Raw genomic sequence first — 27574 nt, 5'->3', positions numbered from 1 at the left:
ACTGGTGGCTGAAGCATTCTGCTGGAGCAATACTTAACAGTTTTTGTACCTTTCAGTCAGTCAAACCCCAAATATGGACAAAAAGGCCAAGGTCTGAATTACTGAAACTCCCCTTTGATTCCAGCCGAAAAAGACCAAGCTGCTGGGTTTGTTACTTTTATCAGTTTAATATTTAACAGCTCCAACTGTGACCCTGGCAGATCACGACACAGGCAGAACCCTCCTTTGAGATCCACTTTTAATAATCTGCTGCAAGGGGCACAGAATTGTTCCGTCTCTTTGGCGGAAGTGCTGCAGAGGCACTGCAGGTTCATGCTGCTTTTGCCCTCACAGAGCTCTGAGATAGTCAAACATTTAATTAAGCCACCTCATAGCCTACAGTATCCAGGGGATAAAAAGGCAAATCTGAATTATCCTTGAAAGCCATTCAGAGGCAGGAGGCTGCAGCAGAAGCCTTTCAGCATCTCTTCGGATTGGACAGAGAGTCTGGTGGAGTGGAGGAAAGCTGTCCTGGTGCTTCTCATGTGATCTCTGTATTTTCTGGAGCAGTGCATAAATCCATCATATCTGTAGCTCCTCTTTTCTTCTGCACAAAGCTGCAGCACAAATTGGTCTAACACTCCAAACACAATAAGCAGAGTTCCAGCTTCAGAGTGATGTTACTGAGACACTTTTATTGTCTTTATCAGTGTTTGTTTATTTCCAGTGGCAGACATGTTTGGATTTTCTCAGTTCATGAGCAAGGTTTAATATCCCTCTAAATGTTGAACAAAGGCATTAAAACATGCAGAGTGCTGATGGAACACCCTGCATACTCATCATTTCTGTCTGAATTGGTTTGCATGATGTACAGTACTCGTGTGTGTCTTTTTTAACTATTTAACTACTCACAATTTTCATAAAAAACTACATCTAAAGGAAAATTCCACTATACTCAAACAAATTAGCTGTAATTGGCTTCGTCAATCACCTTCAGGCGGTAAAAAACTGAAGTCCCAGAGTCATAAACTGTACAAGTCTCTTTTGTTTCGAGTGTTCAAAACAAAAAGTCTTGGATGGTATAAATACAAATGAAGTAAGATCAGTGTAAATGTTCCCAGAAAACTGCGTCTAGCATCAGAAATGATCTAGACTTGGTCAAAAATATTGTGTCATCATCAAACAGTATCAATATGGTTTAGCGTTGATTCAGAGTGAAGCTACACCTGTGTGTAATATCTTAAAGACAGATCAATGCAGTCTCTGTTTCTATCATCAACAGGGAGGAACGACGCGCCTCTTGCGAATACACTCCCAGATCCAGCTGGGTGAGACTCTCTGAGCCTGGCTGTCCTCGTCAGGTTCCGCCAGCGTGTGTGTGGCTGAGGCGACATCGTAGTCTGCGACCAGGTCTCCGTCATACGCCACAAAGTACCGCCTCAGTTTGTCAAAGTCCTGCACTGAGCCGGGGAGGAAGAGCTTCACCCCGCTGAAGATGTCCAGCAGGGTCTACGGGAGAAATACACACAGTTAGCGAAACAAGGACCAGGATAATGTTTTATCATTTCAAACCAGAGCCGGACGAGCGAGCTGAAACGAGGTTAAGGACAATTTGGGTTTTAGTGTCTTTTTATGAATTCACCTTGATTAAACCAACTTCAACCTGGGATCTTTACATTTACCAACACAAACTCTGAAGATAAGGTGATATGTGAACAAACTGGAGGCATGTATTATAAAGTACATTCAACATAGCTAGCTTTGTTTTCTTTATGTAGCTTGATTAAGCCCAACCAAAGGAATAAAACCACACCAGTACATGATGCTGAATCTGAACTGGGTTAACCAGCCAGCAGTGTTAGCAACATGTGAGCAATTACAAACATGCAAAAGTCTGATGGCTGCAGAGGCATACTTTTACAAAGTCAAGCATCATTTGCATAATGAAGGATTTCTTGCATTAACCCCCAAAGTCTGAAATCATACGACTGAACTTCAACCTTGTTCTTAACATGTCCCAAAAAAGTACCTTCTTCCTGGGTCAGACTTATTTGATTAATAACACCAGATCAGAAGCTCCCTGCTTCTAGTTGTATTAATGATCTATGAAACTGTTGGAAACAAGATCCAGGCTGTAAGGTGGAGTCATTTCCTTTAGCTGGTGAATGAATGATTTTTGGGCATTTTTGCCTTTATCAGACAGCTGATGAGAGACAGGACATGTGGGGAGTAGAGAGTGGGGGGAAAGACATGCAGTACATGGTTGAGACTGGAATTGAACCTGCGACCTCTGCAACAAGGGCTATACCCTGTGTATAAGGGGTGCACACTTAGACCGCTAGGCCAAGGGTGCACCAATGAATGTTTTTTAAATGGCTGTACAGTTAAAGAACCGATACACCCAATGAAAGGCTGGATTTAATACTTGACAATAGGAAATATTGGCTGGATCACCATGAGTCTTGTTCTTGTTATGCACTTGTTCCTTAAAGTTAAACATGGAGCCCTCTTGTTGACCCTCCTGTTGACCCACCTTGTCGTTCCTGGGCTCCAGCAGTTGCGAGGCTGCCTTGGTTTTGGTTTGTCCGTTACTTTGAACACTTTCACTCTTCTTCACCTGGAGGGACACAGAGTTTGTTCAGCATGTGTGCATGAAGTTCAGGCTGTGCGGCACAATCATCGATCTACCTGACAGTATGACTGTGCTGAAGCGAGGTAACATCAGTTATGTGAACATACTGCAGGCTGTGAACACACCTTCTTGGCGCTGGGTGCGTCTGAGCCTGGAGTGCGAGGCTCCGATTTGATGGCCTTTGTTTTGGGTGTGCTGCTGCCGCCTGGAAAGGAACAGCGTGTTATCAATATCAACACAGGAGTAATATTAGCAGCATGCAGTGACATCAGCCAGGGGAACTGATGTCTGTTAAAGGTTGATTTCACCAACCTTTTCCTTCCTGATGGTCAAATGGAACTTTTGTTGTAACCAAAATAAATGACAGAAAACACAAATCTAATGTTTGCTTGAAATTGTTTTAGAAATACACTGAAATGATGTCACTGTGAGCCAAACTAAGGTAAGAGAAGGCAAACTAAACTGGTCCTTCATAAAACATGTTGAATCTGGTCTTGATGATAATATCAAGAACCTGACTTTGTGTCAACCTTTAAGGTGGACCTGTCTAGTCTACTTCCAGCAGTACTTTATTGTCTGTTCCCTGATTGGACGAGGGGCATCATTTTTGCGAATAAGCTAAAATATGTTTCACATTGAGTCAGACTGATCTGATGAAGGAAAGTTTAAAAACATTAATTCTGATAATTGTCAGAAACAAATATTTGCTGGTTTTCAGTCACTCAAATTTCTCTGTTATAGCTACTTTTTTGTCACTGTAAGGTAAATATATTTTGGGTTTCAACATAGAAAGCACTCTGAAAGCCATCACTGTGAATCATCTATTATTATTGACCACAGGTTCTCCATTGGGTGAGCAGGCAGACCAGTTCACGAGGCAATCATCGTCTTTAAAGCCCTGAGATGCAAACCAGTCTTGGGAATAACATGAGGCATGTGATGGTGCATTGTCACGCATGAACACTAGGGTCTTTTGCACTTTAGCTGATTGACTTTTTCACCATAGAAGGAAACTTTACAGCATCCTGAACCCGGAAACGACCAACAAGTTCCTCATTAACAATAGCAGCCCAGAAGGAGTTGAGTTGGAGCAGCATGGCCACTTGGAATCCAACCAGATGCCCACCTATCTGGTCCATCTAGGGTTGCCGGCACTCATCAGTGAATATAACTTGAGAGAAGTCATTCCAGTCGTTTTCATGTTGTAATTTCTTGAAAGTTACTAACCATAGACCTTTCTAGAGTCCCTGAGCTCCCTTGTCTCGTAGGTTCCTCTGAGCTGCCGTAGACGTCCTCCTGCTGTGGAAGTTCCAGACTCCAGCTGATACGGAAGTGCTGGACTCCAGCTACTACTACTTGTCTCATCACTATCACGGCTCCCTCTCTCTCTTATTCTCCTCTATCCCTCTTTCCAGACCCAACACGGTCTCAGCAGATGTGTGTCTAACAGGAGTCTGGTTCTGCTCGAGGTTTCTGCTTGTTAAAGGAAGTTTGTCCTCTCCGCTGTAACTAGCTAAATATTGCAAGGTGCAATGCTCATGATGGATTAAGGTGGGGTCAGACTGAGTCTTATCCTGGCTTGGTGTTGGGTCTCTGTTCATAATTTGACATAGAGTGGTCTAGACCTGCTCTGTTTGTAAAAACGTCTTGAGATAATGTTTGTTGTGATTTGGTGCTATACAAATAAAGATTGATTGATTGACAGTGGAGGTCTTTTCTTTGCTTTTGAACCTCTGCCACTTGTAGCGTCCTACATCGAGTCGACCTGGGTCCATCATCGAGCCCATCTGATAGATAACAGTGTTTTAGCAACCTCTTGTTTGATTCTTGACATTATTCTTATTTTATACGTATCTTTTTATGGTTCAGCGGTCACGCTATAATTTCTCGGCTATATCATTGGTAGATTCCCTCTTGCTAAGACTCTTTTCCTCTTTGGTCAGGTCACTTTTCTTGCCCATAGTCAAAGCTGAGCAATTACATGTGCATAATAATGTGGCACACACGTGGTCTGTGATAAAGGATATTAGAGAGCTTTGTAGATTCAAACAAAAAGGGTTTTTGAAAGCAGCCTTCCAGATTTTCAAGAACAGATCACCTGCATAATAATTTGGCTCTCAGTGTAGATGTCAGATGCTGCTGCAGTGTTTCTAGAATACACCAGATTCCTCTTTTTATGAAATAAAAGTCAGGTTAACAGTGTCAATGACTAACCCTGTTGTTGGTTTGTTAATTTACTGTTCTTCTTGGGTGTAGCTCCTCCACGGGAGGAGGACGGCGGGGAGTTTCCTCCGCTGTCCCCTCCTGATGAGCCCTTGTCTTCATTGGATGTGGACGGTCCAGCTTCCACTTTAAAGTCACAGTTCTCCTTTGATATGCGGTACAGCTCCTGAGCAGAGGGACGACATGACAACAGCTGAGAGATGTAATACTCTGTGTCTGCAGAGATTGAAGAGCCAGGCTGCTATTACTTATAACAGGCGTGTTTTATTGCCTCTGACAATATTTCAGCTCATTCATCAACGTTTGGAGGATAACTCTGACTGCTAATTTGGTCCTCGTCTTTTAAATCACTTAACTCGTGCAGTCACAGCAGTGCTTTATTCAACAGCAGGTTTAATGATTTCACTCCTCCCCTCACCTTTATCATATCGTCCTCTCTCGCCCACCTTCCATCATTACGCAGATAAAAAATGAAACTTGGAACAAACAATTGGAGGTCAAAAACTTTGCGTATCCAGTATGAAGCAGGTATCGGATTTCTACGGCACCTTTCGGGGTAATTCCTTTCGCCCTCTGGTAACTGCATTTTAAATTAACCTCTTCTGCAAGTTATGTCCTTGAATGAGCTGCATCTAATCCAGTAAGCAGGAAAATGATTACATTTTAACACGCTTCTGAAGTTATTCTAATACCAATGCAAGTACTGGAAATGCCTCCTTTAGAGCCTAAAGTGTGGGAGTGGTACTTGAGAGTATGAAAGTCAATACACTGATCTGATACGACAATTTCATAGTCCCCCAAAAAATGGATATTTATAAATATAAACAGGAGCCTTCACAGCACTAGAGAGGACAGTTTTAGGAGCAGAAAGGAGGAATGGATTGATCTGCTCTTTAAAGGAGAAACATTAAAGCCAGCAAAAATGTCAGCACCTACAGTTTTTACTCTATCAAACAGGTTTGCATTAAAAATCTGTATTTCTCCAACATGGAGACACAGGACAGAAGGAAGGGATGTCAACGCTAGCTCGTGACTAGCTGCTGAACTTGTTAGATTGTAATAATCACAACGTGTTTTTATTAAAGCCTCTGGAAACATAAATGGAACATTTAAAATTCATCCAGAATTTCAAAATTGGATGTGTACTCAAGCTTCAACAAAAATCTGAGTGAAAATTAACATCCACAACTATGAAAAAACTCATGGCGGAGTACATGTTGTTGAAGATGTGTGCAAGTGACTCAGTGTTTTCTTTATGATTGGTTAGATATGTATTTCGTCATGAATATCCAAGTTAACCCCGCCTCCTTTATCCTTGCGTAAGAATGGTATCAAGAGCTTAACTGATAATACTTCAAAAAGGGATTAAAGTTCAGTTCCAATATTTTAAATGGATATAATAGTATGTACATGTGACTATAAATATCATAGGTAGGACGTTTTTGTTGATTTGGGTTACCAGAGGCTTTAAAGCTAGGGTTGGTGGTCTCGGAAAACCAGCATGAATTTGAATGTAGCATTTCCTCCTGACTCCGTCTAACCCCTCCCCTCCTCCCTCGGAGCTCCTCCAAAACGACGCCCCCCCCTCCACTCACATGCACGAGCGCCGCTGATTCTTGCCCATATGATGGTGACTGATTCAAAACCAGTCCTCACCAAAACATTATCATAGTGAAAGTTAAAAACACAAACAAACATGGCTGCTGTTAGTACTCACAACTATCATGCTAGCATTATCCAGTTGTACTGGTGACATGATATCAGGAGTTAAGTTATAACACATATATAATACTTTAACAGCTCTACTGTTTGTTAAACGTGTTCAGTGTAGATGTTCTTAATTCCTACAGTGTTGACGGTCAGTGAAGGCATCAGGAGAGGTGTAGAGTGTGTGAGTGGGAGAGAGGAGAGGAGAAGTTTTTCATTCATTCAAACATTGATTGTTGTTTTGTTGGTTGTCGTGATCACAGCCGACAGTGACCGGTTATTAAAGATCAACATGTTCACCAATCGGCTTGTCATCACTACAGCGTCCGGACGGACGCTACAATAAATCTATATTTTCTGTAGGACTTACTGAACGTCATTAATTATTCTGCTTGTTGGTGAGAGCTTTTTAGACTCTGATCCGGACTACAGTCCTGAGCAAAGCACCTCATCAGGTCAGAGGGGACAGGCCCGAGGACGAGCGAGAGGGGCAGTAAATAGAGTCAGGGGAAGTAGAGGCAGGAGACGGGGACTCGGAGGAGTGCACGCCGGGGAAATGTACGCGCAGGGGGAGGGCAGAACGGCTGGGCGGGATTTAATTGGTTTAAAATTTGGGGAGCCAAAAAGCGGTGATTGGTTAGGGTTTTCTCAGGTTTACTCTGGCTGTAGATAGCAGTTTTTTTTCACTCTTTTTTAGGAACACATCATGTATTGATTGCCATCAGGACATAAAGATCATTTTAACCAGTATGACAAAAAGTGTATCTAAATCTGATTACCAACCCCAGCTTTAACACACGAGTGGAACTCATGCTAGGTATCAGAATCTGTATCAGGAAGAAAAATAAAAAGAAGATCTCTACACTCTTCTGCTGTTTAATTGAACCTGACTTTTTCATAGTCTCAAGAAGACCTGAAAGTTATGAGCATCAGTGCACCGTCAGACTGTGGCATGCGTACTCGAATCATAATGATGATATCCTACTTTCAGCTGGGGCAGGTTGGTGGCCGTCTTCCAGTCCTTGTCATCTCGGATGCGGGTCATGCGGGGGAAGCGGATTGATATGCCATCAGCGGTGTGCATCTCTGATTTGGAGAACTCTGCTCCTGTGATCTCCCAGACAGGTGCTTGCTGCAGCAGAGGAAACATAAAGGACAAGGTGAATATCCGGCTGCTTCTCCATCAAATAAAAGAGCAATTCTCACTTCAGAAACAGTGGGACTGTCACTTCTTATGGAAACACGTTTGTGGATTTCTATTCCTAGACTTGAAAAGCAGAAAGGGTCATTTCAAACAAACTGTTTGAATCTCTGAGCTGCTTTCATGTCGGACTATTTTTAGAAAACACGCAGGTTGAAAACACCTCCCAGCTCTGCAGCGTGGGCGGTCATTATCTCTGTACATTGAGAGCAGTTTAATTGGAGATTTTCTTGAAGACACAAGCAAGAGATGCTGTTAACTTCCCTCTGCAGATACACAGTCTTGCTGAGTATGAGCAGGCTTTCTGAAAAATGAAAATGCGCTGAGGAGAGAAATCTCACCTCCGGATCACGAATAATGAAATCAGGATAATAGTTCTTGATGATTTTCAGCCAGCCTGGGATTTTGCTTGGTTCCTACACAAAGAGAGAGAGAGAGAGAGAGAAAGAAAGAGAGAGAGAGAGAGAGAGAGAGAGGGAGAGAGAGAAATAGAAAGAGAGAGAGAGAAACAAAGAGAGAGAGAGAGAGAGAGAGAGACACACATGCAGACACAAAGATTAATTCTGTACTTTATTACATCAGCTCGATATTCTGGGCAGGCCGCTAAGTGGATCCTCTCTGACCTTGCTGATTTTGATCACATCCAGCTCTTTCTGGAGCCGGGCCAGCATGGCGTCATCGTAGCCCCCGGAGCACTTGGTGACTGTGCACCACTTCTTGGAGTGTGGGTCGTAGCAGCCCATCAGAAAGCTGGACATGATGCCCCCTGGTGGGTGGAAGAGCACACAAGGCATGAAGAGGGGGATGTGGGATGGAGCTGTCTGCGGCGACCCTGCAGCCTCTCTACATAATCCCAGCACAGCCTTTTAATATGCACGCCCACACAACATTGATTCCCTAAACTTTCGAAAACTTGCCTCTTCAAATCGTGTAATGCTTGTGAGCTGTTTGTTTTCCACTTCCCACTGTTGTCCCACAGTATGTTATGACAAGTGTTTTGTCTGATTTGTTGTTTCTGCACTATTGGCTTGTCTTCACACTGCGTGAGCTGTCTTCATTAGCCATGCTTCTGAGATTTGTACCTTTGTTTTTGCATTTTTTTATGCTTCCACTTTGCAATATGCTCATTAACCAGCCTACTCAATGGCTTCTATATCTTGTCTGTTTATATTATTTACCCAATTACATCCTCTCTTTATGCACTATCTGCATATTTTTCTCACGCTGCTGTGCAGGATTCTAGGACTTTCCCTATTTTCAGGCTATTCACGGCCTTAATTAGCCCTTTGTTTTTAATTTCCTCATCTTGTCTGAGTTACGTCTTTGCAGATTTTACCCCAGTCATTTATTACAGAAGTCACACATCCTATGGTGTTGTTTCACAACCACCAACACACAGTGTGTCAGTGTCTGTAATGCTTGAGTCCTTCTTGAAAAACAGTCCTCCTGATCATTAAGGCATTTTCACATCATTACTGAAAAGTAAAACTGTCTCCTTGCTACCTTTAGTGTCCTCTGATTCATGCTCCTCATCTCACAGAAGTGGCTACAGAGACTGTAAAACATGAGCACAGTCTCAGTGACGTCACCTGTTGGTTTCTAAAGCAGAGTTTGATGCTTAATGATGGTGGCCACCACATAGAGGCAGGCCTTTAGCCTCCTTGTTAACAGCTGCAGTGTGCCTACCTCTCAGTCAAGTCAGCCATGGCACTAAACTTACAAAACTTGTTACCTTCATATTTTCAAAATGAACACATTATTAAAAAAAACATCCCTGTACAGTGTGCATGAAGAGAAATGAGCGATTCAGAGCAGAGTATTTTTCATGCCAGGCTGTTAACATCTTCACTTTGCTGCATGGATGAGCTTTCTAGAAAGCCAGCCTCAAGTGGACACTAAAGGAACTTCAGTTTCTACACTTCCACACCAAGCGGCAACCTCCAGTTTAAAAATATGAGTCCAATGTGGAAGTGTTAAAAGCTCATTCATCGAGGATCTGCTTGAGGCTGCCTCCAGAAGTACCAGAAGTCACATACACATGAATGGGAAAAAGACGATCTTTTCAGCATTAATAAACATGTTTACAGCCTGGTACAAAAGACGAGTGTAGTCTGAATAGCTCATTTCTCGATGTCCTCTCACTGTGAGGGGGGTGAATTTTTTTCTAACGCGGCAATTTGGAAGATATTGAGATTATGAGTCTTCCAATGAGAGGCACAGCTGACTGCAGGAACACTGTAGCTGTTGGCTAGGAGGCTCAAAGCCCACCTCTTTACGTCACTATGGCTCGACAGAAGCAACATGGCTGCCACCAACGATTGGTCTCAAAACAGCTCTTCAGAAACAGATAGGTGACGTCACGGATACTACGTCCATATTTTATACAGTCTATGTTCCACACTGATGTTATTTCTTGAGACCTAAGGTCCCTGCTTGAAAAGAAGGTTAAAATAAACTGTGATAACAAGTGAAAACTATTCTGAAGTCTGCCACATAAAGACATGAGAGTAGATGTTTAAAACTTTACGGACCATTGGAGCCTTTTCCATAGAAAGCCCCCAACACCACCAGGTCGGCCGTGTCAGCCATCGCCCCCTCGTTCAAATAGTCCTTCTTCACCTTCAGCCAGTGACGCTTCCCTGGTTCATAAGAGCCCTGAGACACAAAGACACACAGAGGGTTATTCTTAAGATAAGATGTCACTTTATTGATCCCGGGGGGAAATTCGGTTGATGCAGCAACCCAGTCAAGTACAATCAAGAAAAAGTTTCAATAAGTAGAATAAAATAAGTAAAAATAAGATTGATAAATAAAGATAGAATACAAATTTACAAATTTAAGATATGTACAAATGTCACTAATGGTTTAAATAGCGGTAATTACAGGCAGTATTATTAATGATTCAGTAGTGACAGGTTGACATGGTGTGATTATGGTTTGGTTATGACAGATTAAGCAATATAATAAATAAATATGGGCATATAATATGATATGACTGTAAGCTGTAGTAATGACTTGCTCGTGCCTTCATGAAGATTAGAAACTTCTTCTCAACCAACCTTTAAGTCCTTTAGTACCAGGCCTTCCAGTCCCTCCCTGATGACACGCGTTATCATATCAGCAAGATCTCTGGCCCTCTGTCACACACAGAAACACACACACACACACATACTGTAGATACGGTACCAGGACAGCTGTTACAGGTGTAAACATGCAGCAGAAAGCTAACTCCAGAGGTTCACTCACAGTGACATGTTTCATCTCTGAGAACAGGATCCTGTTCGGGACTTCCACCATGTTGTCATGCAGGAACTTCCTGCGCTCACACAGAGGCCTGGAGAAGATGACAGTTTAATCTTAGACACTTGTACTACTCACAGTTTTACATAAACTGAACCTGAGACAAAGAGAGCGGTCTGAATAATAATGGAAAAGCACTCAACCAGAACTTTACAGAGTTTTAACACTAAAGGAGTCTGTGCCACGGAGCTGAGGAGTTTGTGTATCATGTAAGTTTATGCGTGTTGTTGTTGATGTTATAAACAGACTTCTGTTGTTTGGCTTCTTTTAAAATTTACGACATAGGCAGACACAGTTGATGTAAATATGTTTGAAAGACTTATGTTCTGTGACCAAACACTTCCCTATCCAGAGATGCTCAACATAAAATGCTACTATGCTGCATTTAAGACCATTACTGTCTCTTTTCAGGCTTTTAGGTTACCGTCTACATTACTATCCTAAAAGCCTGCATATGTTTTTCTTTATTTCACCATTTTATCAAAGTAAAGCACATGCCGTTGGTTTTTTAACCACTGATTTACAACAAGTCACAGATAGGTTGATAAGTGCTAAAAACACAATTCCAGTGTTTACAATATTTACTGTTCAAAGACGTGTAATCTTAAACAAAGCTTCCTCTCCAGAGATGCTATAACTATTACTGATAAAGAGAAATATAAAGTGAAACTGTCAAACCCAAGAGGAAAACTTGCTGAAGTCAAAATTGAACAAAATCCTGATACAAACGCAAAAAGGTTAAACTTTGTGTGACACATACAACAACACACAACCAAAGCTCAGGTGCAGAGATGTGTATTGAGGTGTGTGTTCAGCATGGCTATGTGTTAAAAGCATGCACCAGCATCCCTCCCATCAGGTGTGCCTCTTTGTGTGCTGGAATGAAAAGATGTCTGGAAACACATTACCTCTCCATGAGGCTCACTCCATTGAAGTAGATGCAGTCAAAGACAAAAAGGCACACTTTGGCATCTTGAAAGGCTGCTTTCTGGAGTGGAGAAGCAGAGAGAGTAAGTGAGTGAGTGAGTGAGTGAGTGAGTGAGTGAGTGAGTGAGAGAGTGAGAGAGTGAGAGAGAGAGAGAGAGAGAGAGAGAGAGAGAGAGAGAGAGAGAGAGGAGAGAGAGAGAGAGAGAGATAGCAGAGTGTGAAGTGCTGCTCCACTGACTGGACATAAAAACAAGCCGTGTCCAAAAAAAAAGGTGCAAATTGGCTGTTGTGTTCTCACCTTGTGTACACCCAGGGTCCCAAAGGGCAGGGGTTTACTGGTGTTTGTGTCAATTAGGAGGACTTCAGCATCTAATATCATACTGTGGCCCCCGGGGAAAGCCTCAGGGATATACTCCTTGAAATGGACCACCTGTAACAGACACATGGACACACAGGGATCAAGTACTGAGTAGAAAGAAGAGGAATTTGGGACAATTAATGATACTGATACCTAGGTTTGACCCTGCAGATAAAAATCATAATCTTAACTGTAAGGCGACATCAAAGCTGTTAGATCTTCTTTTTAAAACTATCAAATGTGCATGTTTTAGCCTGGCTTCAGAGTCACTCTGTCATATTTTGTATTGGCATTTTAGAACCATTTTAAGCTGCTACAACTACTACAACTACTACTATCTGTCTCACCTCTCTCTCTCTCTCTGCAGCAGATGTGTGTCTTACATGAGTCTGGTCCTGCTGGAGGTTTCTGCCTGTTAAAGGAAGTTTGTCCTTGCGACTGTAACTTGCTAAATGCTGCAAAGTGCTCTGCTCATGGTGGATTAAGATGAGATCAGACTGAGTCCTGTGACTGTCTGTAAGATGGGACTGGATCTGATCCTGTCTTGATGTTGGGTCTTTGTTAATAATAGAACATAGAGTACGGTCTAGACCTGCTCTGGTTTGAAAGAGTCTTCAGATAACATTTGTTGTGATTTGGCACTATATGAATAAATATTGATTGATTGATTGATTGATTGATTGATTGATTGATTGATTGATGTGTTTGGAACCTCTACTGTGCAGAAAAGAAGAAATTGGAAACAACATCATCATCCCTATTGTGACCTTTCAACAAAATAAAACAAACATCATCATCCTGAACTTGCAGCTGTTAGCTCAACATGAAGACTCTGCTGACCTTCTTATCTTCCGAGCAGCTGTTGTGCAGTTACATTCTGGAGTGTGCAGCGCTGCTGCTGCTGCTCCCTACATGTGCTGGGAGAGAGCTCCTGATCTGAGTCGTTCCCACGCCACTGGCTTTATAAACCAAAGTTTTTTGGGTACTTGTTTTGCCAGTGCATATTTACATCTGCTAAGTCATGCTCAATGTACCAGAGTTACCCTGTAATGTGTGTTTTGAGGCCTTATAGTACAGGCAGAGTTCTGAAGCGAGTCAAATGCTCCTCTGGATGAAGAATGGTCTCATTCTTTAAATGCTGGGTGGTCATATCCAGACATTGTGTTTCAACATGTAACTGCTTTCATTTCTTATTATTATTGTATTGTTTTTGTGATTGATTATGAGAGGGTGCATTTAAAAAAAAAAAATTAAGTTATATTTTTGGGCTTTTACACCTTTATTCTATAGAGCAGAGGACAGTGGATAGTGTAAGAAAGTGTGGGAGAGTGGGGAAATGACATGTGAAATCTGCACCCGAGAGTGTGCATGTTTTTATGTGCGTGTGACCTCAATGATCTTTTCAAGCATGAATAAAGGCTTGAAATAAAAACGTCATTGTGGGGACATGGCCTGAGGTGCATTATTGACAAAGTGATGAACAACAGAGGATAAAAAATACTCAACATGTTTAACTGAAACAGGAAAAAAAAAAGCATCAATCTTACAAAAAGTTTGATCTTCAATTCTGAGGAGGGCGGTCCGAAAGTGATCAGTCACCAGGACATAAAAAATGAGGAGACTTAGACTCTTCTTACTCTCCTTTCTCACTCTCACAGAATGTTAACCTAACATAGACATAAGTGGCCTGATTAGAACAGCTGAGGGTCTATTACAAGCTGTTGTATGATGGGTAGCAGAGTCAGGACGGCCACACAGGACATCTCAACTACAGCCGACCTCAGTGAGAGTCACTAAATTGTTAAAACAACCACACAAGAGGGAAAACAGTAATTGTTGTTCTTGAACAGCCACTGAAATCTGAATTACCATGAGGTGTTCCTGTAGGTAACATCATCTCACAGCTTATTTTAATGATGTGCACACAGAGGGCTGTACTGAGGTACTTTCCTTCTGTACCTCCTTGAACCAAAGCTTGAACCAAAGCTTAAACCTTCCCCTCGAGTCGTCATGCCAGGTGTTCTGTATGAGGTAAACTGCAGTGAAGTAAACACTGCATGCAGCACCCTCTAGTGGAGTGAAAGGGCTAATGAACATGATGTGGAGCTATTTATTACTGCATGGTTAGGATTCTCTGTCCCACTGCTCGATAACAAACACTGGAGACCACAGTTCAGTCTGATCCTGCAGGAGCAAACACCAGGAGATGCCGCTTTACACTTCCTACATGCATGAAGTGTTCACATCCACACTGTACATCTGTGTGTGTGTGTGTGTGTGTGTGTGTGTGTGTGTGTGTGTGTGATGGACTCACCTTGTGCGGTAACACTGGTTTAAGGCTGCGGCTGAAGTAGCTGAAGGTGTCTCCGCTCTTGTGGACCTGCACACGTTCTCCATCGTACTTGATCTCAGAGTACATCCCATTGGGACATTTCTTCATGGCGTATTCCACAGATTTACACGCCTCCGCCTGAAATCACAGAGAAAACAATCATTAACAATACGGCTGACAGGGAACAAATCCTCCCATGTAAACACACTTCTTTAAAGTGTCCTTATTGTTCTGGTGGCTGAGATTAGACTTTCCTTAAAGCTGGGGTTGGTAGTCTCGGAAAACCAGCATGAATTTGAATGTAGCTTTTCCTCATGACTCCGTCTAACCCCTCCCCTCTTCCTTCAGAGCTCCTCCAAAACAACGCCCCCCCGCTCACATGCACGAGTGCCGCTGATTCCCGACCTTATGATCGTGACTGATTCAAAACCGGTCCTCACCAAAACATTCTCATAGTGAAAGTTAAAAACACAAACAAACATGGCTGCTGTTAGTACTCACAACTATCATGCTAGCATTATCCAGTTGTACTGGTGACACGATATCAGGAGAAAAGTTATAATACATATATAATACTGTAACAACTCTACTGTTTGTTAAACCTGTTCAGTGTAGATGTTCTTAATTCCTACAGTGTTGACGGTCAGTGAAGGCATCAGGAGAGGTGTAGAGTGTGCGAGTGGGAGAGAGGAGAGGAGAAGTTTTTCATTCATTCAAACATTGATTGTTGTTTTGTTGGTTGGCGTGATCACGGCCGACAGTGACCGGTTAGTAAAGATCAACGTGTTCACCAATCGGCTCGTCAGCACTACAGCGTCCAGACGGACGCTACAATAAATATATATTTTCTGTAGGACTTACTGAACGTCATTAATTATTCTGCTTGTTGGTGAGAGCTTTTTAGACTCTGATCCGGACTACAGTCCTGAGCAAAGCACCTCGTCAGGTCAGAGGGGACAGGCCCGAGGACGAGCGAGAGGGGCAGTCAGTAGAGTCAGGGGAAGTAGAGGCAGGAGACGGGGACTCGGAGGAGTGCACGCCGGGGAAATGTACGCGCAGGAGGCGGGCAGAACGGCAGGACAGGATTTGATTGGTTTAAAATTTGGGGAGCCAAAAAACGATGATTGGTTGGTGTTTTCCCAGGTTTACTCCGGCTGTAGATAGCAGTTTTTTTTCACTGTTTTTTAGGAACACATCATGTATTGATTGCCATCAGGACATAAAGATCATTTTAACCAGTATGACAAAAAGTGTATCTAAATCTGATTACCAACCCCAGCTTTAAGCCTTTGCTTCTGGAGGAAACTAACCTTCACAAACCTTAACATTGATATTTTGAAATTTTCAGTCACAGGAAAGCTTTTAGAAGAAATACAAGGCAAAAGACATTTCCTGTTGAGAATAAAAATGTGTTGTACTCTGTAAAACTGCTATTATCCTCATTCTCTGGTGGACATGTTTTCATGTCAATATGAAACATTTATTTTTCTTAAAGTTGAAGCAGAAAGAGAGGGTCATGATTTTGGAACACTTAAATAGTCATTAATTTATGGAGAAAAAAAATCATGCAACTATGATCTCATCTGAGAACGATATTTTCTTCTTGTAGATGTAGATTATCACATGCAACTAAAACTAATTTTCATCCTCTCAATGTTATTTACAATACACTGCAGATTTATATTAGGTTGTTCTTTTTTCACACATCATTGCATAATGTTTGACAGTCTCAGGTTGCTCCCTGCAGACATAAGATGACATTTTCATTATTTTTTACATTATTTTTAAATGCTTTCACTTTACCTATCCTGATGAAGCAGCGTTCAGTCATTATGCACCACATATCTGGAACACACTCCCTGAAAGCTGTAGGTCCGCTCCAACTCTCACCTCTTTTAAATCAAAGACTAAGACTTTTTTATTTGCCACAGCCTTCCTATCTTAGATTATTTTAACCCACTTTAAATTAAAATTTTGAATGTCATTTTTAATATATTTCTAATTTTCCTTTTCTTTTCTGTTTTATTATATTTGTCATTTTAATTATGTTCTTTTATGCTTGTCTGAATGTCTCCAATGCTTTTAATATTTTAATGTAAAGCACATTGAGTTGACCTCATGTATGAAATGCACTATACAAATAAAGCTGCCTTGCCTTGCCTATCCTGATCGTTTGAAATATTATTTAATACCTCTTAATTCAAGTTATTCACTAAGAAGTTCAGATCTCTTCCTTTTAATGGTACCATTTGCAACCAAAGAAGATGGTAAAAAAGATTTTATGTTTCAGAATCCTTCTGACTGGAATAATTTACCTCTAAATATTTGTTCTTTATCTTCTTTCCCCTTATTCTAAAATTCTTTGTTTTCCCATTTCAAGACAAACTATTTATGTTTTCAGTAAAGCCCTCATTGTTCCTCGACTTCATTTACTTATTTATTTATTCATTCTTTTCTTTATGACTATTATTATTTTCTTTGTGTTTAATCAATGCTCCTTTGCTTTATTGAATATTATTCTATTTTTCTCTTGTCGACTGTATTTTGTTTAAGGTTGTACCAACTCCTGTGCTGTTGTTGTTGTTGTTGTTGTTGACGTCGTCGTCGTCAAGTTGGTTGTTAATCTGACTGTTTGTGGGTTTTTTCTTTTGAATTATTCATGTTTGTTGTATATTTATTCAGATTTTGTATTGTACTGTTTTCTATTTGTAGTTGTCTGTTTGGGCCCCCTCTAAAACGAGATGACACATGTCAAGGAGTTTATCCCAATAAATACATTTCTTCCACATGTTGTTTACTCTTCTTATTTTTCTGTTTGTTTTCTTTTGTTATTATTATTATTACAATTATTGTTTTTTATCATTATTATTATTATTTACCTTTTGTACTTATTTCTTGTTTAAATATTAACCTATTTATTTTATTGTATTTCCACTATTATTTTTCCTTCTTTACTTTATTCATTTAAAATGATTATAATTCATTAATGTAGTTTTTTTTAATTCATTCACTTATCTACTTTTTTTTTTCTTATACGAGAAAAACATCACGTGCTTAAATAAAAAAAAAGAAAGATATTCTTCATAATTTTTTACTCTCACCTGTTTGTAATGCACTGCAACTACCAGAGGGTGGCATGAGCCCATCTGAAGCAGAGTGCTAACCATCATTAATTAACGAAGGAAAGTATTTGTGCTTCCAGGTTTGAAAGCAGAGAGACTCCTTTAGATGACGTGCAGACTCTGTGAGGTGAAAATCATAAGTCTACAACAACTGTGCACACAAAGTGGACACCCTACAGAAAGAAGGGGGAACTATTTTAATGAGAATCTAAAAAACTTGGGATAGATCCCAGCGACTGTCAAATGATAGTTCTGCTTGAAATGCTCATCTCTGAAAGCAGGGTGTTCTGGTAATGCTGCATCATCATTACACTTATTGATATGACCATTGGCAGTGTGAACACACATTCACCTGCTGCTCCAAGTCCACCAATCACATTTCTAAGCACCCTGAAGAACCCTAGCTTTCTCTGAACATAGCTCCAAGTTTGTAAACTTGGTGCAGGAGGAAGTTGCTGCAGCTTTATTTATGATGCACTCCTGTAAAGAAGAGGAGGTTTCAAACTGGACTTTTATTTCCACGTGGGAAGTTGGGGATTCTCGTGTGTTATTCATTAAAAATCTAAAATGTGATATAGCTGCAGTGAGCTTCATGACTCTTCTTTTAGACTGGGTAATTAAAAGTGAGCGGTGTAATGGGCAATTTAATGGTCAGTGAGTGAAAAGCACATTTTTTCACCATGCAGAATTAATACTCTCATTTAGCAGATGAGAATGAGACTAATGGAGCATTTAAAGCACAGAGTTATCAGTGAGGTCCAGCTGCTGTCTGTTAGGTCATCTAGTGATGAGCCAGCAGCTGGAAACACTGTGAGCAGCATTTTCAAACATCTTGTAGAGTTTTGTCCTAATGTGGGGGAATCCAAGCATCACCCTGAATCCTCTGGCCGGCCAATCAGAGGCGGGGCCGGAGATGAGTAGGTACATTCAGCTTCTTTCTTTAAACCTGAGCCTACACAGGTACACAATGTTTTGGAAATACTCCAGTGGATGGCTTTAAAGATAGCTTTAGTGTTTGGCTACTGCTTTGGCTTTAACCCAACGTTTCAAGGCAGATGTGCCCCTTCACAGTACATCCAATAAATGTTCCTGTTTTTACCACCAACAGGCTGACTTTGTTTTCCTGACAAACTGGAAAAGACGTCCACACTGCCCTACAAAGGCAAAGTGCAGTAACTACGCAAACAGTGAAACTGAGAAGAATAGCTTTAAAATTTAGGACTGGCCAGACAAACATGTTGTAGGTAGATCAGTGTGAATGCACACATGGGATGTATTTTCATGAAGAAATTTTCCTGCACAAAATCCAAAACCATAATGTGACCTATGACCCCAAAAATGCAGATGCTGCACTCTGCCGTTGGAATACTTTGAACAGTTCCATAGGTATTCCAAAGGCCAAGTGCAGTACTACAATACAACAGTGTTTATTTGTTTACCTTGCTTTTTTTCTTTTAGAATTAAGCTGTTCTCACCCAATTTGGAAAGTTTTAATGATTAAAAAAAAAATGTCCTGCAACAAAAAATATATAAATATTACTGTTCTATAATTAGTGATCAAGTAACATATTTCATATTGTTTTTGTTTTTTACATGAACATTACAAACACATGTAAAAAATGTGAGAGATACTTTGTATCAAGGTGAGTAATTCCCTGTGTTATATAACTTTATCCATTTCAATATATTCAAATTTTAAAATAAAAAAATCAGTGAAAAAGTTTTTAGTAAACCTCACAGCAAAAATAAACAGATTAATATATATTTGAAAAGTGTTTAGGAGTTGTGATTTTAGGTTGGAACAGGTAAGATTCAAAAGCTCTTTGAAGCAGAAACAGTGACTGAATCAACCTTTTCAAAGTCACCAGACTCCACTGACACAAACGTTATCTCTCTGAACATGAGGGTTGCTGCTTTACCACTGTGTCCAACAGCTAGCTTGTTAGTGATACTTTGTTGTGTCTGCGCTAAACTTTCACAAACACAAACAAACTAATGTCTGGAGTGTGGTAAACCAGGATCTCCACCAAGGTCAGATTATAATTGATTCTTGTCTCTGGTTTAAGGAGAGCAAATAGAGAGAACAGGTTATTTTGGTAAAGTTGTCAGTTAATTATCATCACAGGCTGCCTCCATCAGGCACATTTATCTTCAAACACCAGTTGCTGCCATTGCAGCTTATCTTCAGGCAGTCTGCATCCATTCGTCATTTAGAGCCTTTAATATGTGAGGAAGAGGGCCAGCTCGAAAAATGCAAAAATCCCCTTTAAAGGAGCAAACATGCTCAATAAGAAGGGATAATCTGCATGATGAGCGGAGTTAAAGTGCGTTTGTTTTATCTCCCTTTTTCTATGTTAAATCAGTGAAAAGGGTTTTTGAATCCTTTGATTCAACATTTACAATCCAGGTTAAAGGTCCTTCACTGTGAGGACAAAGATATCACATTAAATTACTTCAACAACCCAGGAGGTCATATCTTATTTCTTAGCTCGTCTCTTTTGAGAACCAAAAGGAATCAAAGCAACAATTACCGTCTTTAATCTGAAGTTTCTACTTTAGTGAAATCATTTCCACAGAGAGCCCTCTTAAACTGTCCTGAAGACCGAGGTTTTCCTGCAGTAACTACTGAATCAAGGATTCTCCTCCTCCTCTCCTCATCCATGTTGTCTTTCTGGTCCTCTGAAAACCTCTGACCTGTTGACTCCAGGCCTGGCTCCGCTCATCATGACGGTTTGTTGTTGTAGTTAAGTGAAATACGATCTGGTGATAACACAGAGTGTTTTATTCTGAAAATTAACCGGATGTTTTCATTTTGTTTTGGTGCCTGACTTCCTGTCCCGCTCCATCTGCTCTGTTGAGATTGATGCGTCGTGCTCTGATCCGGAGGACTCCGACCTGCTGGATCAGAGACGCAGCTGGAACGCAACGGGGCGGATCCAGTGAGAGTTAACAGATTGACTAGAATAGAAATTAGATCTGGTGCTGTGACGGATCCAGGACTGACCGGACACGGATCTGGTGGAGTTTGGCTGTGAGAGGCTGTTTCCTCTTGAACAACATGTGCATGTTCATTGCATCATGTTATGTGAACAAGTTAAAAAGGTCAGTGAGAGGAGACAACATGAATGATTGTGTAGTCATCAGTGCTAAGTGTGATAAAACCAGAACCATTGAATCTTCTCCTTCATGTTTGATTTGTTTGGTAATGTGACGTTTGTGAATCTTTGATGTTTCAGTGAATCACATTTATCATAAATAGGTAACTGAGTTCATTCTTCTCACCAACATGGGCTGAACGGGGGTCATGAGCGCGGCCTCCACAGTGAGGAGTTTCCTCGGTCCTGAACCATTAGACGCCTCCTGCTGGTTCCTTAAAACCCGCTCAATCACGTCACCCAGGTTACGTGAGGCCTTGAAGGCATCGTAGGCATTTGGATCCACAGCATCCAGACTAACAAACAAGAACAGAAACAGATGAGCTTTAAGGTTGGAATGAAAATGATGCATTTTCCAAACAGTTAGAGGGACGTGAGTTTAAGTAGCATTCTGATGAGTGAACTTACACGTGTTTCGCTCCAGAATTCATCTTTAAGTCATGTTTAATGAGTCGAATGATGCATTTCAGGTCATTACTGGTGCATCTGTGAAGAAAGGAGTACAGATATTCACTCTGGTTGAAAAATAATTCAGGAAATATGAAGTTAATACTTTAAAGCACTTTAATCATCTAATCTGTGAGTAATTCAGAATACTGTCTCTGGTCATAAAACAAACAATGTTATTCAGTGTGGCACACAATAATGCTTCTTCTGGTTTATAAGCAGCCCTTGTTTAGCCTCTGCTGCTGTGGGAGGCAGAATGTGGAATGAAGAAGCCCAGGGTTTGTGTCTAAGTGTGTGAGACACGCCTGAGGCGTACAACTCCAAAACAAGAGAAAACTGCAAAAGTCAACAAACACTGAGAATAAAAAGGCAGTGCAAGCAAAACAAGTGGAAACAAACAAGCGCAACATTAAGACAGTGAAAAGAAATCACAGAGGTCTGTGTCTTTCTGCCTCCTGGGCGTCTCCTTCGTTAAAATACCAACTTCAACAATCACAGTCAGGTCAACACCTAAACAAAGACAACATGACTCCCCAAACAAGTCAAGGCATGTTCACTTGTCTCATGAGCAGAAGGGGTGTTAGTACCATAGACTGTATAAATAATGGATGTAGTATCCGTGACGTCACCCATCTTTTTCTGAAGCCCTGTTTTGAAGCCAATCGTCGACGGCAGCCATATTGGAAATGCTGAACTCAACCTAACTTCTGTCGGGCTAGTATGAGGTGTGCCGATAGAGAAATTAGCAACGTAGATTCAAGCTGCTCTTTGGACCAGGCTGTAAACATGTTTATTTCTGCTGTAAAGATCGTCTTTTTGAATGGGTGTGTATGTGGTTTCCTGTGTTTCTGCAGCCAGCCTCAAGTGGACGCTCGAAGAATTGCAGTTTATAACACTTCTGCATGGGCTTCATATTTTAAGAGTGGAAGTTGCCGCTCGGTTAGCACTGATGGAGTAACGCTTTATGAAATGAAATTTCAAAGTGACATTAAGTTTTATTTTTATGAGTATAACTGGCTGGAAGAGGATGCAGAGGACCCTTTTTAAAAGTGCACTGTTTAAAAATGTAAAAATGGGACTTCTCCTTTTGTGTTTTGGTGAGAAGTTCAAGTAAGAAAACCTTTAAAAAACAAAGTTATGATACAATTTAATGCAACTCTGCATTATTTCAGAGCTGTATGACACATGACAAACATCTCCTGTCAAACAACATCAGTTGCTTACAGACAAAGATGTATGAATATGAACACTGAACCGTCCAATGTGATTGTTCAGATTCTATTTGAGTTAACATGTTGCAGCGCGGAAATCCTTAAATTAAGCTTTCTAATCTTTTCTTGTTTCTACCTGGCCTGATCAATGTGACAGTGATGATGTATTTTATTACTTTTTGGCGATAGCCTCCAGCTCAGTCTGCTGCTCATCCTCCTTAGTCAGCTGGGCGAGGCGGGTCAGGGACGCATCGACTTCCTGGATGGTCAGGAGGCTCTTGGAGGACGGGGGAAAAGATTTACTGTCCTCAAAGAACATCCTCACAGTCTCAGACACATCGCCCTGAAAACAGAGACACACAGATGGTTATACATGTGTCATACAGGACTGTTCCCCTGTCATCATGTGAAGATAGTTTCATCAGACTACTACTGGCAAAGAATAACATCCCCTGAGAAATGTGATTTAAATAATTATGAACAAGAGGATTTATGGTGACAGAATGAAACATGTAGCATATGTGATATTCTTTTAAATACTTGGATATAACTTATTAAACATTGTGAATGATTTGCCAGAATGTTTGGATCACAGACCTGTTCCAAATCCCGGACCATGTCATCCTGGTTACATCTGAAAATGCGGCTGAACAGTTTTACAATCTGCTTGTCGTTGAGGTTGTAGACACTTTTCACAACACCTGGCAGCAGCAGCTTCACAGTCAGGTAAAGATCTCCATGGAACTTATCTAGGATGGAAGAGAAGAGGGTTTAAGACAAACGCCCCAAAACACAACTGTAACAGAAAACAGTGATCGGCACACCAACCTCCCGCCGAGCCCTTCTTCAGGAACTTTTCAATGATCTGTGTTTTGGTGTTGTAGCTGTTGTTTTCAGCCACCACGGCACAGAGCTTGCGGAACTCTCTGAGGAGGGAGTCCTTGTGCTTGGGGTCACACAGCTGGGTGGACAAGGCACTGCCCTGGCTGGGTTTAGCCGGGGAAGAGGACGGTCCCGGGCTGCTGGAGCTGCTCGAGCTGCCAGCCTTCGTAGCTGAAAAGACCGAAGAGGAACCAAACGAATGATCAGACAAAGATTTAACACAGCCGGATTCACATGAACACAATATTCATTTTTAGAGTTTAAATGATGATCTGTTGGTTTTACTTTTATGGGGTTCATTTAGTTTCTGAGAAATTTCAGCCTTTGTACAAACAATCGGCAAGGCTTTACAAACACACGTACAAAATGATAACAGCTACACTTCAGTCTGGAAGTGCTGTCTCATAAATGCATCACCATATTCATCTAACTCAGGGGACTTCATACCTTAGTTGAGCCTCTCAGCCTGCAAACAAAGCAGACTTTGCTCTGAAAATTCAAAGCTTAAGATGTTTTTCATTAATTCAACTCATGGCTTCTGACTATGTCCTGCCACAGATTGCATTCCAGAGAAGCCTGTATACTACTCCTACTGTAACACATCAGGTATCTGAGCTGTGATGTGAAAATGACACCGCCTGTAAGACAGGGCATCAAACACTGTATATATTCTAGTGCTGTAATGAAGCTGATGGTTCTTTTTAACAGATCCATCATAAAACCAGTCATGAATTATTAGGTCTGGGAATATAGTGTAGATAAAAAATGACACACCCGCTCTCATGCACGAGCGCCTCTGATTCGCATCCACATGATGGTGACTGATTCAAAACCGGTCCTCAGCACATCGTTTGTGTTTTGCGCTACATCAACTCATGTCTCACTCAGCGGTAAGAAAACACCAAAACATTCTCATAGTGAAAGTTAAAAACACAAACAAACATGAAATGTATGTGCAGGAGGCGGGCAGAACAGCAGGACAGGATTTGATTGGTTTCATAATTTGGCTCCTGATGGCAGGGATTGGTTGGTGTTTTCCCAAGTTTATTCTAGCTGTAGATAGCAGCTTTTTTCCCCCTGACTACCAACCCCAGCTTTAAAGTACAGTGCGGTGTGTTGAGAACCAGTTCTACAGGAGTGAATCATATAACTGACCCATACTGATCAAAGATGATCTCACACAGAGATCAGTCTTACTTCATTGTAATAATTCTTCTTTTAAAAATGGCTTTAGAGCAAATAAGAAACCGCCCCTCAGAAGACGTCGTATCTTACCAGTGAAGCCTGAGAACTTGCGAGGAGCATTGAGAGAAGGATCAGCAGGAGGAGCCATTAGCTTGCCGCTGGTGTTCATCTTGGCCTGCACCTTCTTCTTCGGAGATGCATTGACTTTGGCCATCAGGTCTACAAGATGAACAAAGATCCAATTCACATAACAGAACATAGCTGAGGAGCTTTAGTTCAAAACTTTACAACAGCTTGTACAAATAAATTAAACAATTAGTATGGAACAGCCTCTCTGCAAAGCTATGTGAGACACACACACACATCCATTATAGTTCAACCAGCTGTGACAAATCACTAGAAAATAAAAGTAAAAAATAAAGATATATGTATTTTAGAGCATGACTGATGTGAGATGTCTTTGGATTATTCTTATCATCTACCTCATCAACTACATGAAATGGATTTGCTTACCGTGGTGAAATCAGCTGACTGCTGCTGTGTAAGAGGTTGTATAATATAACAAGTTGTTGTACCTGACACATGCTTATTAATAAGCTCTTTGTCTTCATCCTGCATCTCCTCCCAGCCCTCCAGCTCTGTGATATCCTCAATCTTCTTGGTGGTGGCTCTTGCCCGTTCCAGCTTTTCAAATATGCACTTCACATGATACCACTCCTTCATGTCTCCTGCAGACTCACTGAAAGGGTTCGGGACCACCTTTGCGATGCGCACGATGCCCTTAGCGATTTTGTCCTTGCATTTCTTACATCCTGCTGTGCCTCTTTTGGCATATTCCACCAAAAACTTCTGTTCTGACATGTCTGCCTCGCTGTAGGAACACTGATGGAGGGTAAGACAGGGAGGATTGTTTTGGAGAAGTCTTTTCTTATGTGATACGGCAGAGAAATGTACGCTTTCCTTTGAGAAACGTAACTCATGCACACTTGGAGGCAGATGTTTAAAGCATGAGGGGGCTCTAAACACCTTCCACGTCTGCTGACACCTGACAAGTGTGCAAAGAGGTTGTCGGCCAACACAGGCAGTCTTGTAAGCAAGTAAAATGAGCTGTTTCTGCATCCAGCTGTGACAGTGGGCCGGTTACAACCTAGAGAAAGAAAAGAGACATGAATGATTGATAATAAAATACATTCATTTTCTGAATGAGGTTGCAAACATTTCTGAAACCATCAGCTTGGATGGAGGTTTAAATTACAAACTGTGTCAGCCTTGCCTTATTGCTTTACGAAACCCTGACTGTGTGCAATATGTCAGCTCTCCTGCAGAGGTAAACTGTATGCAGTTCAATAGAAACCTCCAAGACTGGATGCAAAGCAATTCAGCCCTTAATGAGTAATTCACAGTTTCCCTTAGAGTCTAGACCAACATGGTTAATTTTCACTTTTCATATTTGAACTAGCTAAAGTTGCATTTATATATTTGTATTTATTACAATAGTTTGATGTTTTGAACAAATGCAGAAAAGCCATACATACTCTGATCAGCTCTGTCTGTAAACAGTAACGATTGGAGGCATCCAAATAACCTGATACATCAATAATACTTTACTTCCCTGTAACATAATATAATTAATCAGTAATTAACATGAATGTATTAAGACAGCGTGTCCATTTAATGCTGTATGGAGATCCCTCAGTCTTATGACACGAAGGCAATTGTTGTCGAACAAGTTGGTTAGCTTCAGTCTGTATTTTACTCCCTTTGTTTCACATGCAAACATACTTTTGAGCAAGTTATACACACACTTCACAAATAAGTTGACTATTTGTTCATGCATCCGCATATATTTAGCTACTGTACCTTGTAGAAGCTCTGTACAATATTAAAGTTCGGTTCATATTGCTGCTCTCCTCATTGTTGTTAGCAATTAGCTAAAGCATCAAGACAACATCAGTTACATCACACTTCCGGTTTAGGCAGGCCCAATAAAATCTTTAATATCAATAATTTCTAATATTTTCAACATTCATCCATATGGGTATATTGAGGCAAGTGTTAAATCAGTATGCAGTACGTTTAAAGTGTCCCTCCGCCTTGTTCTTCAAGTGAGGTTACGTATCTATTGTAACGGGGGACGTTTTTCTTTTATTTTGAAGGATTCTGCTTTCATACTTCCGGTTCACTCTAGGTGAATTCAGCTGACTTTATGACTGCTATTCAAGAGGACTTTCGGCATGGGACGTGGAGACTTCACAATGATCCCAATGTGGTCCAGACCAGGCGGTAGACCTCTGAACATGTAGAGGAGAATATATACCGCCATCTGCTGAATAGGAGTCTTTTAGTCTGTTTGGAAACTATACTGATTCACAAATTATCAAGAGTATTGTACATGTTAGCTCATAAAGTCTATTTATTTTGTATTGTATTTATAAGTACATATGTATATTAATATATATTAAATTGTATGTATAATACATTTGCATTTGTATATATGTTTGTATTTAATACATCTTTGATTAAATAATTATGTATTTATTTAATGTATGTATTTATGTATTTTCAAAATTAAGAATCCTTTATAGAGAGGAACTATTAACTTTAATATCCTTGTATATATCATCCTCATTCCCAGCGCTTTTGTTCAGAGGAAATTCTAACTATTCTGCACTTCTGTATATACTTTATTATTATTATTTTAATCTATTTTATTTTATTTTATTCTTACATACTGTTTATAAGAGCAATATGAAAATAAAGTATTTCTGATTCTGATTCTGATTTCTGGAACACCATTATCTTTTGATGATAATGGGTGTGTGCAGCCCCAGATCTACCATATGGGCAATATGGGCACGTGCCCAAGGGCCCCTGAGCATGCAAGGGCCCTCTGCGATGGTAGTGGGGGGAAAA

General features: G+C 40.8%; 2 protein-coding genes across 7 annotated transcripts in view; one reads left to right on the top strand and one right to left on the bottom strand.

The window, feature by feature from the left end:
• rad51d (RAD51 paralog D) overlaps window positions 1–2988 on the top strand; it is a 42179-nt gene extending 39191 nt beyond the window's left edge. For all 4 annotated transcript variants that reach the window (XR_004631225.1, XM_034683208.1, XM_034683207.1 and 1 more), the window contains one exon: window positions 1262–2988. The gene's annotated coding sequence lies outside the window, so the exon portion shown is untranslated. The remainder of the gene's footprint in view (window positions 1–1261) is intronic.
• Window positions 655–26879, bottom strand: lig3 (ligase III, DNA, ATP-dependent). Of its 3 annotated transcripts, none has more exons than XM_034683204.1 (21): window positions 26834–26879; window positions 25237–25808; window positions 24752–24880; window positions 23423–23647; window positions 23192–23343; window positions 22771–22937; window positions 21345–21422; window positions 21064–21232; window positions 14642–14797; window positions 12268–12399; window positions 11951–12030; window positions 10989–11076; window positions 10802–10879; window positions 10274–10397; window positions 8366–8508; window positions 8084–8158; window positions 7527–7673; window positions 4826–5000; window positions 2737–2816; window positions 2513–2596; window positions 655–1488 (listed from the first exon to the last, which is right to left on the bottom strand). In XM_034683204.1, exons 2-21 carry the CDS (start codon window positions 25778–25780, stop codon window positions 1255–1257), a joined length of 3060 nt encoding a protein of 1019 aa, XP_034539095.1. In that variant the 5' UTR covers window positions 25781–25808; window positions 26834–26879; the 3' UTR covers window positions 655–1254. The 3 variants fall into 3 exon arrangements, with proteins under 3 accessions (XP_034539095.1, XP_034539094.1, XP_034539096.1); XM_034683203.1 differs by lacking the exon at window positions 26834–26879 and adding an exon at window positions 26522–26649; XM_034683205.1 differs by lacking the exon at window positions 26834–26879 and adding an exon at window positions 26522–26649 and having other exon boundaries at window positions 4850–5000.
• Window positions 26880–27574: the final 695 nt, after the last annotated feature.

The sequence above is a fragment of the Notolabrus celidotus genome, chromosome 5 (assembly GCF_009762535.1).
Source record: "Notolabrus celidotus isolate fNotCel1 chromosome 5, fNotCel1.pri, whole genome shotgun sequence".
Taxonomy (NCBI): Eukaryota; Metazoa; Chordata; class Actinopteri; order Labriformes; family Labridae; genus Notolabrus; species Notolabrus celidotus.
This window is presented reverse-complemented; position numbering and strand designations above follow the sequence as displayed.

Coding starts and splice junctions, on each gene's coding strand:
- lig3 (XM_034683204.1), bottom strand. CDS start 25,780: ATGCAGAAACAGCTCATTTTACTTGCTTACAAGACTGCCTGTGTTGGC. Junction 14,798..21,063: donor CCCCCGTTCAGCCCATGTTG/GTGAGAAGAATG, acceptor CTGTGATTTCAG/GCGGAGGCGTGTAAATCTGT. Junction 7,674..8,083: donor TCATTATTCGTGATCCGGAG/GTGAGATTTCTC, acceptor CCTCTGCTGCAG/CAAGCACCTGTCTGGGAGAT.